Here is a 19837-nt window from a genome sequence, read left to right on the forward strand (position 1 = left end):
TTTTTGTTGAATGAGTCTGGTTGTCTTTATTAACTTTTACACTAACTACAAGGTTAGTTTTCATAAGTTACTGTTTTACTTTGATACTTAAAAGCTCCCAAAAAAGCATTACAAAATGTAAAGGTATCTAATTGGGGAAAAATGTAAACATGCACAACATATGCAAGTCATTCATACACTTAGGTGGTCGTAAAATTTTGCAATCTCAAGTTACATTAGTAGCTTTATTCTTGTTTTCTTAATAACTTTACAACAATTAGAACAGTCGCCTTTTCCAAACCATCTGGTGGACTCCACAGACTCTAGGTGTATTAAAAAGGCTTCCTGTTTAAGTAAAAATAATAATAATGGCAGAATCAAATAAGTCTCAAAGTACTTGTAAGATTTGTTTCAAACAGTAGTTACATTACAAATAACATTCGTTATGAATGTCTGGTATCGATTCTTCTTGAATAAAGTAACTGCTTGGCATCACAAAATAACCTGCTACCAAAGCGACCCTGCTTGGCTATTCTGTTACTACACACTTCCTCTAGCTGCCACTTTGATAAGGCAACAAGCGTATACCAGGTTCAAAAGAGTATGCACAAGTGCAGATTAATTATTGTTGATTGCAAGGGAAAATGAGGGCAATACTGGCAGCTTAAGTTGTAGAAACCAGTTTCTTCACGTAGCATTTTAAATGTACCAATATAAAATATATGCATAGTCTCAGGGGGATAATTTAGCGGCATGAGCGTGGTTGGTTTCATTATCATCTACGGAAACATGCATGTCTTCAGCACCAGGTATGACTGGCACAATATTTATTAGTTGATGCTGTGGGAAGAGATGATGACTCAGCTGCAGGATGTGGGTAGGGGACTTGCGAAGAGGAAAACAATACTCCTGTACAGCCAGATGAGATTCACTTGCAAATTCAATTACTGGTACATGGCTGAAAGGATATTCCACTCAAAACTCTACTGTTTGAGTTGAATTTCCGGAGACGTGGAAATTAGTTTTGGTTTACGATTTAAAAAAAATAAAATAAAATAAAAAATGCTTTATTAAAACAAATGTGTTGCAATAAAAGGGGTGTGTAAGCAATACACTCAATTTTATGTTAGTGGATAGTTAAACCCGTGTGGTGTGCCAATAGGAGGACAGGGAAGATAAAGTAGATTTATGGCCGCGGTTGCTTTGTTTGCACACAACTCCTGTACAGTAGGTGGCGGTTCGCACCATCACTACAGTTCGCAAGCCGCCATACAAACAAAATGAAGAGGAGGAGGTAGGAGGAGGAGGAGGAGTAACCAACTCACCGGGTTTATCCGGGGCATTACTGTCGTCCATACACCGGAGGAGGAGACACCTCAGCGGCGGTGGCAAGTGTCCGTAAACATGGCGGCTTACCTGAAAGTTCTGACGGCCGCCTCGAGGGGCACAGGAGCAGCAGCAGCAGCCACAGCAGCCGCGGCTCTGACACACAACCCCGCCGCGGTGCTCCGTCCGGCTTCCGTGTGCCAGCACCGGCTCCAGCAGAGGAACTGTAAGTCAGCCACCGAACTCAAACTATCAACGGTCAACGGGGCTCTGCGACGCACCTGCATGTGCCGAGTGCCTAACCTCGAGTGGTCGAAGCCCGGGAAAAAGTCCTGAAAATAAGGACTCGCTGCCATGAATGACTTGTGTGTGTGTGTGTGTGTGTGTGTGGGGGGGGGATTGTGAATTTTTTCCCCCCCTTCTTCTTCTTCTTCTTCTTGCGTATTACAATGTAAATCGAATCAACAAAGTATTTGCTGCAAAACAAAACAAAAGCAAGACACGTTGTAAAGGCTGCGGTTTTTTTTTTTATAGGCCTAAGGTCATGCCATCGATCTACCCCAGCCACAGCGTAATAATATTTGCGTAACATGGAATGGGTTGCAGAAAGAAAAAAAAAAAAAAAAAAAAAATGCCGGCGTTTTGTGCTCGATTAACCAAGCGTTACCTGTGAGGTGAGTCACGTGAGAAGAAAGCTTGTACTTTGCTTAGCAATGAAACAAACATTTTTTTAAGTCATAGGACAAAAAAAAAAAAAAAATAGATTTTTTTTTTTAAACCCACAGTTGGCAAAATGGTTGACATTGTAGATGCGTGCACCTCCGCCCTTATTCATTGCACAATGTGTCATGGTGTTTGCCAAAGCTAGTCCGGAGTAACACAAAGACATCTGTTCAACTCAGAAAAGGGGAAGGGAAGCTTGTTGCCGTCGCTTCCTGGCTTTGTCACCAGGAAGATCTTTAGTTGCATAATACTAATCGAAAACTGATTAGAGTTGGAGCCAGAAAGACCGGTAGATGTGCCACAGCTGAACCCTCAACTATCCAGTTGGCTTGCAAGGTCACAGAAATATGTGTGGTAATTCTAACAAATCAATGTCGTCCCAAAGAAAAAAAGTGTGATTTGAATTTTATTCCGGACTATCTCAAGTAGCATTGTTGCCCTCGTTGGCTGTAAAACAACTCAACAGTGAGTGTGTCTGTCTTTAGATGCCACAAAGCGCATTAAGGTGGACCAGCCGGTGGTGGAGATGGATGGAGATGAGATGACTCGCATCATTTGGGAATTCATCAAAGAGAAGGTTCATGAAGCTCCGCTGATTTTTTTATTTTTTGTTGCTCCCTTTTCTCTGAACATTTCTGTGTGCACTGTGGTAGTGCAAGTGTGTGCTCATACAGTTCACATTTTGTACAGCTCATCCTGCCCAACGTTGACGTGGAGCTGAAGTACTTTGACCTGGGTCTGCCCTACCGCGACCAGACGGATGACCAGGTCACCATCGACTCTGCGCTGGCAACGAAGAAATACAACGTGGCTGTCAAGTGTGCCACGATAACGCCAGACGAGGCCCGAGTTGAAGGTTTGTTTTTTCTCCTGATGCTAATTGTGTTGGTGCTTTGCAAAGGGCATTCTCAGTGCTAAATACTGTCATTTTGAATTCTCTAGAGTTTAACCTGAAGAAGATGTGGAAAAGTCCCAATGGAACCATCAGAAACATCTTGGGCGGAACAGTTTTCCGAGAGCCAATCCTGTGTAAAAACATCCCACGCCTTGTTCTTGGCTGGTCACAGCCCATAACAATTGGCAGACATGCTTTTGGTGATCAGGTGAAAAAAAGTTTTAACTTTACTCCTTTTTCGAATCACTTTCAATATTCTCCTTCTTAATCCTCTTCAGTGTAAGTCTCGTATGTGCTGCCAGCTATTAGCTTAGTTTTTTTTTTTTTTCAGCATCAGCATCCTACTCTCTTGCTGATACTCTTTTTTCCCCTCTTCAACCTCATTGTGACATTTTCCAAAATCAATCTCACAAATTTTGTTCGATGCTTCAATATTTCTCAGTACAGGGCAACAGACTTTGTGGTTGCCCAGCCCGGCAAGTTCAAAATGATCTTTACCCCAACTGATGGGAGCAGTCCGAAGGAGTGGGAGGTGTATGACTTTACCACAGGAGGCTGTGGGATGGGAATGTACAACACAGATGAGGTAAGAAGGGGCGTGTTTTCATCCAGCGTTCGTGTTTTACCGGTTTGTTTTAATGTAAAGCGTCAGCGTCTGTGCCTTAACTCTGACTCAACCCGTTTTGGGTGTCTTTTTGGTGCAGTCCATTTCTGGGTTTGCTCACAGCTGTTTCCAGTATGCCATTCAGAAGAAATGGCCACTGTACATGAGCACTAAGAACACCATCCTCAAGGCCTACGACGGACGCTTTAAAGACATCTTCCAGGACATCTTTGAGACGTAAGCGCTCAGTTGTGCTCAGTTTCGAGAATCTCGCGGTGAAAAGCAAGACATTTAACCTTTTCTTCATTCATTTTTCCAATCATTTGCTAAATCCATGTGACCAAACCTCTAAACAAGTTTCACGACCACCATTCAGACTACAGACAGTAACATTGTTAGCTTGTTGTCTATAGAATGTAGTAAGCGTTGAAAGCACCTTTTATCTTTGACACGAGGGCCACTGCTCCCACCACTTGTTTAAACAAACTGCCAGTACGTACGAGTTTATCTCACTGGACCAGTATTGATTTCTGTCTAAAACTGAAAAACATTGGCATCACCATCAACATTTCTCTAGGAATTACAAGCCAGAGTTTGACAAGCTGAAGATCTGGTATGAGCACCGGCTTATTGACGACATGGTGGCCCAGGTTCTCAAGTCTTCTGGAGGATTTGTTTGGGCCTGCAAGAATTACGATGGAGATGTGCAGTCTGACATTCTGGCTCAGGGTGAGTGCACCGCACCATGACGGTAGCCAGGCTACCGAAACAAAAACGTTTGTTTTTACTGCTGAGCTACACTTCCTGTTGTTGCATTTTGCATTTCACTTTCGCTTTGTGACAACACACACATTTGTTGTGTTGTGTTCAGGTTTCGGTTCACTAGGACTCATGACATCGGTGCTGGTGTGTCCCGACGGCAGAACTATTGAAGCCGAGGCTGCTCACGGTACCGTCACCAGGCACTACCGTGAACACCAGATGGTAAGCTCCACCAATGCAGGTTAATTCTTCGAATCTTGAGAGAATGTCTCAGTGACGTACATGTTGATAGATGTGCTATAGTTACAACTATCTACCATTATAACTATAGATGGTAGATGAAATAGATGGTATGAATGTTTTGAATGCAATACAGCATAAGGGCATGCTGAAGAGTATAGTACGGGCATGGGCAAACTATGGCCCGGGGGCCATATGCGGACCGTTAAGCTTTTTGATCCGGCCCGCCGAACTTGGAAGAAATTATATTAATGGTAAATTATAAAATAGCTGTTTGTCATCAATTTCCCCAGTGTTTTAAGTCATTTCAATAAAGAGCTAAATAACGTGGGGCTTCAAAGGCAGATTTTGTTGTAACTTTGCAGGGGAAACCCACCAGTACCAACCCCATAGCGAGCATCTTTGCCTGGACCAGAGGGCTGGAGCACAGAGGCAAACTGGACGGAAATCCAGACTTGGTCAAGTAGGCTGACCGCTGATTTATTTTTCCATTTGTCACGTAACGCGTGCGCATACAGTCAGAAATAATGACTCGTCACTCTGCGTCTCCGCCACGCAGGTTCTCCCAGACACTGGAGAAGGTCTGCGTTGAAACGGTTGAAAGCGGCATCATGACCAAAGACCTGGCCGGCTGCATCCACGGCTTGTCCAAGTGAGGCAGCAGCTTGTGTTTGTGTTGCCTGTCCTGCCCGTGTTGACATATTTCAACAGAGTCATTGCCAGATCAAACTGACACGCTGCTGTCTTGCAGGTGTAAGCTGAATGAACATTACGTCAACACATCCGACTTCTTGGACGCCATCAAGACCAACCTGGATAAAACTCTAGGCAATTAAAAAAAAAAAAAGAAGTCAGACATGCATTAGCCATATGAAGGGAAATATTCTTTTTACAATCTATTTGTATGAAACCGCTGTTTCAATTCACATGGACCAAAGGTGCTACTTTTCTGACAGTATTTTTATATCTATCATATGTTACCTTTTACCTGTTGCCAGTGTATCTTGCGTTGCACAATGAAGTCTATATACTGTCAATGTGAAGGTAAATCCTTAAATGGCCGCCTTTTCGTTTTTAATAAAAAAACAAAACAAAAAAAAAACATTCCCAAATGATTTGTGATTGCAGTCACTTATTAACTACACAGAGCCCTGCAGTATGTGCGGAATGTTTTTTTTTTTTATCTACTCGGTCTTGTCGCTCACGTCAACAGCAACATGTTCATTGCCGTTATCATTAACAGAAATGTGATTGAACCATGAAGAAATCAGTCAAAACTGTGACGTTATATTCGTATGTGCAAAATCCAGTGTCCTAACCCAAGGACACTGACCTTGCATGACCCCATGCAGTTACACAAATTTTAGTTTTACACAATTTTCAGCTGGGTTTATAGCTTCTGTATGCACCCTGTAAGTGGAGAGATCTCCAGCAAGACGCTACACCAAGGTGACTAGTCGGTCAATGAGATACTCAAAGTATGCCTCTACTGTATGGATAGAAATTTTTATTTTTTATTTATTTAATTACTTTATTGAAAAACAAAACAAACAGGACGCCCCGGACTGGGCGTGAAACCTGGACGTTTGGTCACCTTACGCTGAAGCCAGCAAACGCTGTCAACATTCTAATTGCCAACTAGATTTGTATGATGGGATGTTTCTCACTCCAACTCTCTGACCTCGCAGTGCAGCCGGATCGCTGTGCTCTAATCTTGCACATATTCATATTATCAGGCACCCAATCTAATAAGTGGCTGCAGGCAACTGTTGCAAGCGGCAAACGGATACAGCAGCTGTTGTCGTATCTGCCGTTAGAGATAAGCGCTGAAGTAGTTGCATTTTTATTGGAACTAGGCAGCATTTCCATACAAGAAAAAAAAAACAGCACCGAAGGCTTTTATTGTTTTGTTTTATTAGAAAAAGGTGCGTTTCACACCAACTGGAGGGTTGGGCATTGATGGCATGACACACACACACACACACACACACACACACACACACACACACACACACACACACACACACACACACACACACACACACACACACACACACACACACACACACACACACACACACACACACACACACACACACACACCAGAGGTTCCACATCATCCAGGAAGCCTCCAAGTCAATGCTAATGCTAACGATTAGCCTTCTATCCGTGGAAAAGTCAGATCATAAAACCCCTGAACCGTGCCAGAGCTCACGTCTCACCTCTGTAATATTGACATACTTTGTTATAAATCAAATTGTTCGGAACGCTTCTGAATCGGGAGCGTCACGTTGCCACTCGCAACACTGGGAATGCTCGAGCTGGTGCCAAGTGGCTCACCTGGCAGTAACAAATTCGATTAGCCTGAGACGAATGTGACCCGGAGGCTCCAACGGTCGTCACCTCCATTCACACACGTTTCCTATCCTGCCACAAATTATAAACAGGAGTTTTCATTTAGATCTCCCTCGAACAGACAAAATGTCATATTCGATTCAACCTCAAGAGTAACATTGCCATGGAACTGCTGAGCGTTTTAGTACCTGCCATCCAATATGAACTGCAGCCATAAAAGAGTCACATCTGTGAAGCATTGGTCACACGACTCAGGCACAAAGCCCGCAGAGCCGTGCAGGAGATCCGAGGTCACGTGATCCAAGACCACTCTGTTTCCATAGCAGGTCTGGCAGGTTGTTATGTACTACCAACATGGAGTCATAAAAAACACAACACAAATAAATGTTGGGTAGAGGCTGCATTCCAACATTAGCATGTTTACAAGCTGAGGTTCAGCAATATATTTACCAGTGTTTACAGTCATAATTCAGCTTGTCCACTTTCCAAAATAGGCCAATTAGTGCACAATGAAACAAAGAACTGCTTGGGGTGACTGAACTGTCAAAGCCACACAGCCGGCCCATTGAAAAACAAAAGGAAAAAGGTCGCTGATCATCATTTTTGGATTTTATTTTTCTTCCCCCTCTTGTATCTTTTGCTGCCAAAGGAAGCATTGTTGTGTGCAGACATAATGGATGTAGCCATCTGCCAAGACACAAATACCAGCCTGAGTCCCCCCCCCCCCCCCCCCGCCACAACCCACCTCCCCCCCCCCAACTGTGACAGATTAAAACACCAGCCATTTAAACTAGAGAACCTTTATTAAATAATTCATGGTCAATTTCCATGAGTTCTCAGTTTGATATTCCTCATTTCAAAAAAAATGAACTAGAAGACCATTCCTCTGGTTTAGTGTGCATATCAAGGACTGACCTGCATGGCAGGACAGGGGGAGCGGGCGGATCGTCATCCCCAAAACGGAAATAATGAGCAATAATCAGGACGAGTGTCGGTCCACTTTCAATGCAACAAAATCAGGCCGGACTCATCAAACTCCGACCAGGGCCTCCATAATACTTTCTCCTTTGCCCCTCCCCCACCTCCTTCCTTAATTACAGACTTGTTTCAAGTTTGTTTGCTGTTTTTTTTTTTTTTTTTTTTTTTAGGAGACTAAATCCCTCTTTAATGAAATTAACTGAAAACGACCGGGAAACCTCGTCCTGGGTTTTTGAGAGCGCTCAGAACCACAAACAGAAAAAACATTAAAAAAAAATTCATTCAATGCACATCTGAACTCAAAATTGTGGAATATTCTCCCAAAATGGAAAAAAAAAAATACAAAAAATAAACTACTGATTAGGAATATGTTTCGGAATGTTGCTGTTATTTTGGTGTGTGTGTGTAAGGGGTCGGGTTCACATCCCTCCTGTTCTTCTCTTTGAGGCAACAGGAGTGTCCCCCCTCTCGCCGTTCTGGGGTCTTGACGCGAGCGGTCTTGCTGTGAAAGTGCTTCTCCTAAAAAACCCAGAGAGGTAGGCGTCACGACACAGGAGGTGGTAAATGACGGGAAGCTGAACCAAACGACGGTGGGTGGGTGGGTCGGTGGGCGAGCACTCTGCGATGCGCCCGCCAACATTTTGTACACAGTGAGGAAGATTTACATGTCGGTGGCGGCGATGTGTCCTTTTGCGTCGGCCGACATGGGAGCGGAAACCAGAGGGGGTGAGGGGGGTCCGGCTCGAGAAGAACTGTCCCGTGCAAAACAAAAAGAGCACAAATGCATTTTTTTTTTTTTTTTTTCTTCAAAAGATGAGCCTGTTTCCAACGGATGATAACTACGACTTAACTGTTTTAGTAAGAGCATTCAAACATATGAGAACTATGTTCAGAAGTTGGATTATACAGGGACTTGAACAGCCGACCGGGCGGACGCTTGAGGCGCAAATGTTCCTAGCTGGCACTATCCGTCCAAAAAAAAAAGAAAAAAGAAAAAGAAAAATGATTAAATAAAACTTTTGTAAGAAATAGTATGGGCATAACTTGGTGCTGGCTAGGAAATAAAACGTTGAAAGAAGAACGCCTATCACGTCAAATATAACCGATGGATCTGCGACAGCCTTTTTTTTTTTTTTTTTTCTTCTTTTCCCCCAGTCTTCTTTTTGTTAGTCTTTTCTATGTAACGGATACATACACAGGACATACAGACTGGACCGTCAGCCTGTCGAGAGTCTTGCAGTCGTTAAGTAATCCCCAGAAAAACAGGCAGCAGCTCCAGTTCGGTGACTCGCATCAGCCAGGGAGCCCAAACCTGGGAAGTGCATCCCAGACTCCGACAACGAGAGTCCAGCAGTTCCGGCTCTTCTGCCCGGAGGCCAAACCTCAGGGGGCCTCGGCCCCTCCCCTCAGGGCGTGGCATAGCTGCTCGTGTCCTTCCCAAAGTTGTAGTACTCCTCCATGTCCTCCATGTTGGCCGTGGTGAGTTTAGTCAGGTTCTGCGTGCTGCCATTGTCCATATTGTCCGGCGATGTGAAGTTGAAGTTCTGTCCTTCATATTCCGGCTGGTTCTCCATTTCTGGGAGAACTTCTGGAAAGGGAAGAAAATGGTCACTGGGTTTGACTGAGCAGGCCATCCAGGCAACAACTTTTAATGTAGCACTTTGAAACGTTAAGGAATTTATGAACAAAATCCATGATTATTATTTTCAGTTGATTATAACTGCATTTCTTTGCCAGATACATGTGCAAAATAAATCCTACCAATTCAACAGGCCTTCCCTCGTCTAAATGTCTGAAACTACGGAAAGGGAAATCTTGCAATAATCACATTGTGCTGACAATGAGCTGAAAGAACGGAGAAGAAAGCAGGTAACCGATCGCTGACTCATTTAACCAATGAGTTCAGCATAGGGATGTTAACAAATGATTATCGATCAACTGTTGATCAAAAAGTTAATCGATGAAATTCAATCAGTCGCAATTAATTGAACATTCTGATGCCTTCAGTGAGAAACTGCAATGTCAATAGTATTGAGAATTAAAGAAAAGACATTAAATTCATAGGGTGGGTCCAAACCTTTGACTGGTCAGTTGTATTGTATTGTGTTCTAGTCATTCCTTAAGCAGGTGTGCAGGATGCGGGCGGGCCTCGCTCACCTTGTCCCTCCGGAGAGACGTCCATCCCGTGCTTGACCTTCATGTGTCTGCTGAGGTTCCCCTTCAGGTTGAACTTACTGGTGCAGTAAGGACACTTGAAGGGCTTGCTGCCAGCGTGGAGATGCATGTGGCCCAGCAGGTTGTACATTCTGTTGAAAGACTTGCCACACACCTGGGGGAGTGGGGTGGGAGGAGGGGGCAAAACAGCCACAAGTGAAGAGTTATGAACTAGAATTGTAGGACTTGAGACCGCTCTCGGTTTCAAGACCGCTGTTTAAGGGCCTCGGTCTCATCTCGGAGGCATCTTTACTCTGTCTAGTCTCGGTCTGGGACACTACAATGACACAATAATAACAGAAAAAGAATCCGACTGCTGCCGTCTGAGACCCAGAGTGACACCCTGCCCCTCCTGTTCCCAGTTCATTCATTTTTTTTAATTTTATGAAGCAAAGTTGTCGTTTTCTGAAAATGGTTCAAAATAGTTGGCAAAGCAGCAAAATGTTAAAGAAATTCTTAAACGACACCTTGCTGAAAAGAGATGTTGCGGTTCGATCTAAAAGAAAACTTGAACTAAAAAAAAAAAATAATAAAATAAACTGGTCATTTTGTGTCTGTTGTGTTGTAAGTCTCGGTCTTGCCTCAATCTCAATACTCTATAGTCTTGATAATGTCTCGGTGGGGGGTGGAACGCACCTTGCACTTGAAGGGCTTGACGGGCAGGTGGACAATCATGTGCGTCTTGAGGGTCTGCTTCTGGATGAAGCTTTTGAAGCACACGTGACACTGGAAGGGTCTGACGCTGTTGTGGATGAGCATGTGCCTCTTCAGGTTGGCCGACAGCGTGAACTCGCGCGAGCACACATCACACTTGTGGCCTTTGATTCCCTGCAGGGTTCAAACACAAAGACAAGTCTTCATTATTTTTTCTAAAAAAAAAAAGTCATGTTATGAACAGCGACTAAAAAACATTCCAGCGCTAATTTTTGCACTTTTTCATTCTTTTTATAAACGTGGGAACCTCATCTGAGCAAGTAGGTGGAATGGGGAAGAAAAGAAAAAGTAATATTTTCTTATCCCTCTTTTCAATATCTCAGTCACTGAAGACCTTTCCAACATCCAATTTAAACTGTAGCAGCAGAACACCGCTTTACAGCATGAGAAATTGCTCCCCTTCCCAGAGGCAATACTCTGTTAAACCTGCAGACATGATGTTGCTATTTTTAGGTTCAGCGCCACTTATACTTTCTGAGAATAGTATTCCATCACACAGCAACACCCAGGACACCACTTGTTAATTATGATAAGCACAAATACTTTGTCTAAATCAGGAGGATTTCACATTAGCTGCGTTTCCACTTCCATTTCCATTATAATTGTGCAAAACCTCAATAAATATTGCAAGAAAAAAGAAAACAGGTAATGGAAACACCTAAACTTTGAAAACCCTCTCAAATATCACTACAAGGTTTTTATGCTCTCATGAGGAGGTTTTTCAGACGTATCAATATAGAGGAATATCGCAAGAGTGTCATGGAAACACATTTTTTTGCATTTACACATCAGCGGACGTGACACAAGGGCTCACCAGTTTACTTCAAGTCAAATTGGGGTTAGGGTTCTGATTGGACGCAGGAGGCGACGGAAAGAGAAAAATATAACAACCATTGTTGACAGCAAACTAACATTAACAAACAAAAGCAAATTGTAATTCTCACAAGATTGTACCAGAATTATGGCTTATGCGCTTCACACCATTCAATGAAAAGACCTGCAAATCTCAATTGTACTTTGTTGAAATTTTACAAATATATATAAGTTTTATTTTGCAAAAAAACTGTTATGGAAACGCAGCGAATGTCTTCACCTTAAAATTAAGATAGATTAACAGTCCTGCAAAGAAATGCTGACATCCATTTGGGAAATTGTTAACACTTTCCAATTTTTAAAATACGGGTACAAGTGAGTTCTTCTGATTTTAATGCACATTTTGCACAAACTGCATCCAACAACTACTCTGGCAATTGCCTGTGTTCCGACAACAAAAAAGCCCATTCGTAAAAAAATGATTCTCAATATCACCTCGAGTTGACCTACACGATGCGTACCAGGAAAAGGAATTATAAAACCAGCCACAAAAGGCAGCATCTTCAGCCTTGAGGCCTGCAGTCATCAGCATGATGGTGCACACACCATCCACTCTATGCTAAATGTCAGCAGGCAGAGAACGTCTCTCAGTACCTGGATTATGTGTGTGTGTGTGTGTGTCACCAAATCCAGTGAAGTCAGGCCATCCCTTCTGTCTGCAAAACAAGCTGGACTGTTATGCGTAGTGCTGTCCAGCAGGGGGAGCAGAGGGCCCATATCAGGGTTTAAAAAAAAGAAAAAAAGAAAAGAAAAAAAACCCCACAGTGCCCGGAAATGTCATCCATCCATCCATCCGTTCATCCATCCATCCATCTTTTTAAAAGGTAACGGGGGAGCTGGATCTAATCCCGGCAAGGCCCGGGCAGCCGAGGGAGACCTGGGACAGCTTGTCACAGGGCTGACACACCTTGACAAACAACCATCAGCACTCAGGCTGAGAGCAGCCGCAGCCTTCTCTGAACGACCAGGACGGTGGATTCAGGGAGTTTTCTCACCCCGACAGTTCATCAGTTCAAGCAAATCTTCAGGAATTATTCATATCAATATCATTAAGTATTAATGCAATTTTTACATGGTATTCGTGGATGCGTACATCCACTTTCCACTCTGTGGTTGGAGAAGAATGTCAAGGTGAGACAAACCAACCGTAATGTTAGGATGTAACTGAGGGGACATAGAAAAAATTATAATAAAAAAAAACACGATTTTCTTTTTTTCATAAATGCACAGCCAGACAGACCACACTCGACTCCCGTCGTCTATGAAACTGCCCTGGCACACTGCCAAGAGAAATATTAAAGTCATTCACTGCATTCTAGAATGTAGTGGCAAATGCCCAAAACAGATTTGCTCAAAAAAAAAATTCCCATTTCAAAAATGAAACTGACTGAAAGTCTTGACGATGTCTCTCCGACACCCCGCAGGTCGTTGGCGCATGATGACTGACGATGAGCAGCAATATTCTGCTGCAGCCTTAAAGGCAACGCAATGACAAGAGACTTTTTTTCCTGCAAAGATACAAAGAGAGTCCACTGCATTCTTCTGACGAAGAAGATTTATCTTGACTATTTAACTGAACATCCCGGTGCCGGTTCATCTCTAAAGTCAACAACAACAACAACAACAACAACGGTGACAAAACTGGGACAACAAGTGGACGCGGCGCAGACTTCGACCACAGAGTATACGCAGGATTATGGCTTAAAGGTCCACTGGGTAAAATTGGGCTTGATTTATGATTTTGACTGGTTTGTAAAAGCTTGACATAGTGCCCATTAATACATTCATAAACGTGCATATGCGCAGCACAATAAGTCATTTCGTTTTCCAACCCTTAGAACAGTTGTCATATGTATAAGAATATACATCTAGCAAAGGTCTTGAAAAGTCCTCTCCCCCCTCCAGAGAGCTACGGTGGCCTGCACACCCAAACTTGAGTACCTCATCCACCTCCTTCTTCTTCTTCGTTGGTTTATTAGAAGATGCAGGCAGTCGCCCGAATTACGAAACGCGCCGTCAGGCAGCCGGATTGTCCACACTGGGCTTCCTTAGAAATGGCCGTGCAAGATGGCAGCTAACTGGGTGTAAGACCCCTGATCAACGGATATTCAAAGAAAGGAATCGTCAGCAACAGCAACACCAGCAAAAACCACCTACACAACTATCAAAGCGGCCTCAAGAGGAGTGGGCGTGGCCCGACTGGCGGGCGGGCGGGCGGGCGGGCGTTCTGCGTACCTTGTGCGTGAGCGAGTGCTGCCGCAGGTGGTGGAGCTGCACGAACTCCAGGCCGCACTGGGAGCAGGTGTAAGGCCTCGGGCTCTGGTGCTTGAGCAGGTGGTTCTGCAGCTGGCTGCGGTAGGCGAACGACTTGTTGCACTCGGTGCACTGGAAGGCGTGCGGGCCCTGGTGGCTGGCCTGGTGCCGCTTGAGGTGGGCGTAGGTGGGGAACTCCAGGCCGCACTGCGTGCACACGTGGCAGCGGCCGCGCTCGTGCTTGGCCTCGTGCGCCCGCAGCTCGCTGGGGTAGGCGAAGCCGCGGCGGCAGAAGCGGCAGCTGTACGGCTTGACGTCGGTGTGCTGCAGCATGTGGCGCTTGAGGTGGCTGGTCTGCGTGAAGCCCTTCTTGCACACGGCGCACTTGTGCGGCCGCGTGCCCTGGTGTGTGAGCAGGTGCGTCTGCAGGTGGCTGGGCTGCTTGAAGAGCTTGCCGCAGTGCGGGCAGGCGTGCGGCTTGATGCCGTTGTGGCCCAGGATGTGCGTCACCAGGTTGTACTTGGACGTGTATGACTTCTCGCACATGCGGCACTTCCAGCGCTTCAGGCCGTCACCCACGTCCACGCAGTACGACTCGTCGATCTGGATGTTGATGTCCAGGCGGTCCACGCGGCGGCCGCCGTGGCGGCGCGGCGCTCCTCCTCCTCCTCCTCCGCCGCCTCCCGGTGGCGGCGGCGGCTGCTGAGGCTGCTGCTGCTGCTGGTGGGGGTGGTGGTGTTGGTGGTGGTGGGGGTGGTGGTGGTGGTGCGGCGGCTGGTGCTGCCCGGACGCTGCGCCGCCGCCGTCGGCCCACATCATGTTCTGCCCGCCGTCCTCGTACTCGCCCGCCGACATGCCCATCTCGGCCGAGTCGTAGCTGCCCACCTCGCTGCTCTGGAAGTAGCTGCTGATGGCCTCCTCCTGCTGCTGCGCCGTGGGCTTCATCATGCTGCTGCCCTGGTGGTCCACGTCGTCGTCGGCGCCGCCGCCGCCGCCTCCGCCGGGGCCGCCCTCCCTGCTGCCGCGACCCACCATGGGCCGCTGGCCCTGTAGCGCCCGGTGACCTTGCGAGCCGCCCCCCCGGTGGCCCACCGGAGGAGGCGGCGGCGGAGGCGGGTGAACGTGGGCGCCCCCTTGCTGCTGCTGCTGCTGCTGGTTGGTCACGTCGCGCTCGCACTCGGTGCAGTTCTTGCCCCTGAGCGCCGCCGGGTCCACCTGCACCAGTCCGCCGCCTCGGGGCGCCATGCTGTTGAGCATGTGGACGCAGGAGGACATGGCCGAGTTCAGGACCTCGCCCTTCACGTGGGACGAGGCCACGACGTCGCCGCCGCCACCGCCGCCGTGGCGGTCAGGGATTCCCATTTTGGTGTCGGGGTGGGGCTGCGGCGGCCCCTGCTGCCACCTCCGCTGACTGCAGCTGGGCTGCATCTGGCCGTCCTCGCCCAGGTTGTCCCCCAGGTAGTCTCCGTTGGCTCCGATCAGCTGGTCGGCGTACTCGTAGTCCACTCCGTCTACTGCCGGCGCCGGGGACTCTTTGGGCTCGCCCGTGTAGAAGCCGTTGGGTGCGATGGTAGCGCCGAACACTTCATTCTGCGAGATGAGACCTAGCACGGCGGCCTGGGCCAAGGACAGCACGACCACTGGATCTGTCTGTGTGCCTGCATCCACCAGCCTGGCCATCACCTTGGGCTCACATCTACCCAGGCGCCGGCTCGCCTCCTCCTGCAGAGACAAGCAAAGATAAAGGCCAGCCGTCAGCACTCGTAAGGAAGCCACTGAAAGAACTGAACAATTATAGGTCGACTGCCGTTTCAAAAAAATATATACTTTTTTTTTTTTTTTTTAATTGGTCATACTGTTCCTGCAACAATAATAATAATAATGGATTGAATAGCGCTTTTCTAGGCACTTTACATTGAACCCATTATTCATTCACACCATTCACACAGATGGTGTCAAGCAACACATGTTGGCTACTGATGGAAGCGTGGCAGCCAATCTACGCCAAGCGGCCCCTTCGACCACCAACAAACATTCCCTCGCATTCACGCAAGACCACGTGGGTTAAGCGTCTTGGGCAAGGACACAACGACACACTTGGGATGGAGCGGGATTTCAACCGCCAACCTTTCAGTCATTGGACAACGCACTCAGCTACAGTCACCCAGTTAGTTACAGTGTGGGCTCGTGTGCCTGCGTGCACCATGAAGTAATACTATACTAATACACACTAATATTGTTAGTTAGCCGCCCCACAGCAAGAAGGTCGTGGGTTCAAATTCTGGGCCTGGGGCCTTTCTGTGTGGAGTTTGCATGTTCTCCCCGTGTGTGTGTGTGGGTTCTCTCCGGGTTCTCCGGCTTCCTCCCACAGTCCAAAAACATGCATGTGAGGCGAATTGGAAACTTGAAATTGTCCATAGGTGTGTGTGTGTGTGTGTGTGTGTGTGTGTGTGTGTGTGTGTGTGTGTGTGAGTGAGTGCGAACGATTGTCTCCATGTGGCCCTGCGATGAACGGGCCACTTGGGTGTCACCCTGCCTTCGCTCGGGAATAAGTGGTTATTGAAAATGGATGGATGGAGGTTTACCTTGAGTTCAAATTATTCTTTGTTTATTCATAAAAATAGATTTTGGATTACATGGAAGAAAAACAAACTGATTTTAGCCGCACCTTTCAGAATAGCATATTTTAGCAGGAGCAATAGAGTGCAGCTGTGATAAGTTCCATTGTGCCATCAGAATCTCATGCTGGCCACTTTCTCTAGTCCAGTGTTTTTCAACCTTTTTTGAGCCACGTCACATTCTTTTACTTTGAAAAGGTCCCATGGAACACTGGCAACTAAAAATATTATAAAATGACTTTTTTTTTTAGCCAATATAGTCTCTCAATTGAATTATACTCACCCAGTGGGAAACCTGGGCCTGTTTAGATGCAAACAAAGCCGATAACATGGGAGGAAAACAAGCTTGCGTTCCTTTTAAAGCGCAATGACTCCACAATGGAATGTTAATATTATTTTTAGACCAATTAAGTGAAATTGGACAATTCTTCACTTTACACCTGATGTTGTGGCTGAAAAGCACCGGTCTAGCCAGCCTGTGGGCTACAACCACACGCACATCAGAGAGTCAGCAATTTGAGGTAGCGAAGCTACAACAGAAAGACGACGGCAATAATTAGACGCAACATTAAACACCGCCCACTTTTAGGAAATTTCACTTGATTGCAAAATTATGAACTTCGGGCAACGGCGTTGAGACAAACCTCTCAATCTGAGCCTCCTTTTGACATGTGGTTTGTCAAGATGATGACAAAGGAACAACATACACATAACAGAATCACACTGAAACACAAACCGATAGCCCGGGTACGAGGAGTCGACCTGAATCAAGACTGGCCGACGGCAAGCTTTTAGATCGAGTGACTGAGACACAGGAGCGAGGGAAGACACCGTCCTAATCCACTGTGATAAGCATGTCTGCCGTGTGTGTGTCTGTGTGTGTGTATGTATGTGTGTGGTGGAGGATTAGATGCCCTACTGATCTACACACAAACACACACACACACACACACACACACAGAAAGTGCCAGGGGGAAAAAAAGAGGGCAAGAAAAAAAAATTGAGCAAGATTAAGAAATAGAAAAGGAACGGAAAGGAAGGAGTGGGAGACAAAAACAGAGAGCGAAGACAAAACGAGGGAGGCAGAGAGGAAGAGGGAGGGAAGGAGAGAGGCAGAGGAGGGCGGGAGCACTGAGCAGGAGAGACCGGGGAGGGTGGCAGGGAGGGAGGGGGGAGGGAGAGAAGAGAGAAAATGAAAGAGGGCGAGCAAGCGAGCGGTGGGGGAGATAAGGAGAGGAGGGGGGAGGCGGGAAAGACAGCGAAGAGGGGAGGGAGAGGGAGAGGGAGAGTGAGAGTGAGAGGATGAACGTGAGGCAGTGGAGGAAGCGGAGGAACAAGGAAAGGAAAGGAAAGGTACGCTGAGACGGAGAGAGGGAGGCAGACGGAGGGGGAGAGGGAGGACGACAAGGTGAAAGAAAGAGGCGGCATGAAAGATGAGAAATGGGAGAAAAAAAACAACAGAAGCAAGAAAGGAAGTGCTGAGAAAGAGACAACATCCACCCTCCCCAACACACACACACACACACACACACACACACACACACACACACACACACACACACACACACACACACACACACACACACACACACACACACACACACACACACACACACACACACACCATCCTATCCTCAATCTGTCTGGAATATTAAGAAACTTTCAAAATAAAGCGAGACGGTGGGTGAAGCAGCTGAAAAAGCTTCCAGGCGCATCGCTGCCGTTTGGAGCCACTTGCTGCAAAGGGCGAGCAAACAGTCACCCAAACGCACCGCGAGCCAGTGAACTCACCAGGCTCCTCCTGCTGTGAGGCTTCAGGTGCTTTAGTGATCTCATCCTCCTGGTGCGAGTGGCGAGTGAGCCGCGCGCACCGATCACACCGCCATTTATACATGTGAGGGATGAGCGAGGGGGGTGGGGGGAGGGGCTTAACGCCGCCCGCCTCCTTCCCCTCCGTCTCTCCTCCTCCTCCTCCTCCTCCTCCTCCCCCTCCTCCGCCTCCTCCAGCACACTTTGGGGAGTGACTCTGGTCCCTCACTCACATACGTACACACGCACGCACGAGGTGCAAACAAACAAACAAACAAGCAAACGTTGGTCTGACAGGCAGCACATGGCTGGCATGTTTAGGAACAAACAAATCGGGCGCCGCGTTCCGGGTGTGACTCACAAGGCTCGGAGTCGGCCTCAAACACAACACGGACACGAGGAATAAATAAAAAAAAAATCAACATCATATCTGCGTCAACCGAGGGAACCGCCAGGCTGTTGCCTCCCGTCTGCTTCCGTCTCTCCTCTTCATCTGTCTGTCTGTCTGTCTGCCTGTCTGTCTTCCTCTCTACAGTCATTCCTCCAGTTCAGTCCAGCAACGTCGTCCACACATCCTTCCCTCCCTCTCTCCGCACCCTTTTCTATTGAGTGCCCTCCCGTTCGTCGCATGAGTACAAGAGCAGAAGGTGTTGGAAGATTGTTGCCAGTAGGAGACCAAGAGCGGAGAGGAAGCGAAAGACTGGGGGGGGGAGAGGTGGACGGTGACAGACAGGGAGACGAGCGAATGGACGAGGTGAGGAAGGGGGGGAAGGGGGAGAAGAGGACAAAGTGTTGAGGGGAGGGAGAACGGGAGCAGAATGCGGTAAAAGAGGGAGAAGAAATGAAAGAGGGATGGGTGGTGGGAGGAAGCAGATACAATGTGAGTTAAAGGAGAAGAAGCGCAACTCCTGCAACTCCTAATTAGTCATCGCGCAAGCCAATCAATGAGCGTTGTGTCTCTTTGTCTCGCTACTTCGGGGCGAAAGTCGCACAAAAACTAGCGCCGCCGACAGACGCCTCGAGAAACAACTGAGCAGAAGGAACTTTGCTCTCTTTTTCTCAGGGAGAACTGTGGTCGGAAGCAAGAAAATGACTGACGGCTCCACCCCTGAAGAGAAAACCACACATTGCATTACAGCCGTCGGGCAAAACGTCAATATGCTCAATATACCGTGGCGTGACACATGTCGGGGCCCAGGATTTCTGCGACGGAAGCGCAGAGATTTGCTGTTAACGGCCAAGGAAAATACCATCCACTGCCAGGGCTGTTTGTCAATGCACGAGACCAACCACAGCTCTCTTCCTAAAGCCCCAGCCTGGTTCCAAACAGGGAGGCAGGGCGGGGAGGGGCAGGTAGCGGCGGGCAGGGCGGGCACACTCACCTCACACCGTTCGATTCGGACCCAGGGCTCTTCCTGAGCACGACACTCCAACTTTGTACATTCACATTAGGTAAACTAATAACAACTGGCAATTATTTGAAGATGCGAGTGT

The 19837-nt window shown here is 47.1% G+C and overlaps 2 protein-coding genes across 9 annotated transcripts in view; one reads left to right on the forward strand and one right to left on the reverse strand.

Moving 5' to 3' along the window:
• The first annotated feature begins 1292 nt into the window (after positions 1–1292).
• LOC142904674 (isocitrate dehydrogenase [NADP], mitochondrial-like) lies at positions 1293–6415 on the forward strand. Its single transcript, XM_076050911.1, has 11 exons — positions 1293–1531; positions 2514–2605; positions 2719–2884; positions 2971–3131; positions 3366–3509; positions 3628–3764; positions 4105–4256; positions 4399–4511; positions 4895–4992; positions 5089–5181; positions 5281–6415. Exons 1-11 carry the CDS (start codon positions 1384–1386, stop codon positions 5363–5365), a joined length of 1389 nt encoding a protein of 462 aa, XP_075907026.1. The 5' UTR covers positions 1293–1383; the 3' UTR covers positions 5366–6415.
• A 1253-nt stretch (positions 6416–7668) lies between these two features.
• znf710b (zinc finger protein 710b) overlaps positions 7669–19837 on the reverse strand; it is a 41386-nt gene continuing 29217 nt past the window's right edge. For 7 of the 8 annotated variants that reach the window (XM_076050844.1, XM_076050877.1, XM_076050886.1 and 4 more), the window contains 4 exons: positions 13899–15638; positions 10713–10904; positions 10020–10191; positions 7669–9450 (listed from right to left, as the gene is read on the reverse strand). In XM_076050844.1, the coding sequence (XP_075906959.1) occupies positions 9269–9450; positions 10020–10191; positions 10713–10904; positions 13899–15638 (2286 nt within the window). In that variant the 3' untranslated portion in view covers positions 7669–9268. Of the gene's footprint in view, positions 9451–10019; positions 10192–10712; positions 10905–13898; positions 15639–18325; positions 18462–19837 lie in introns of those variants that run through there. The other variant, XM_076050836.1, reaches the window with a different exon arrangement.

This window comes from Nelusetta ayraudi, unplaced genomic scaffold, assembly GCF_046127955.1.
Source record: "Nelusetta ayraudi isolate G7.1 ecotype Tasmania unplaced genomic scaffold, CSIRO-AGI_Nayr_v1 ptg000005l, whole genome shotgun sequence".
Lineage (NCBI taxonomy): Eukaryota > Metazoa > Chordata > Actinopteri > Tetraodontiformes > Monacanthidae > Nelusetta > Nelusetta ayraudi.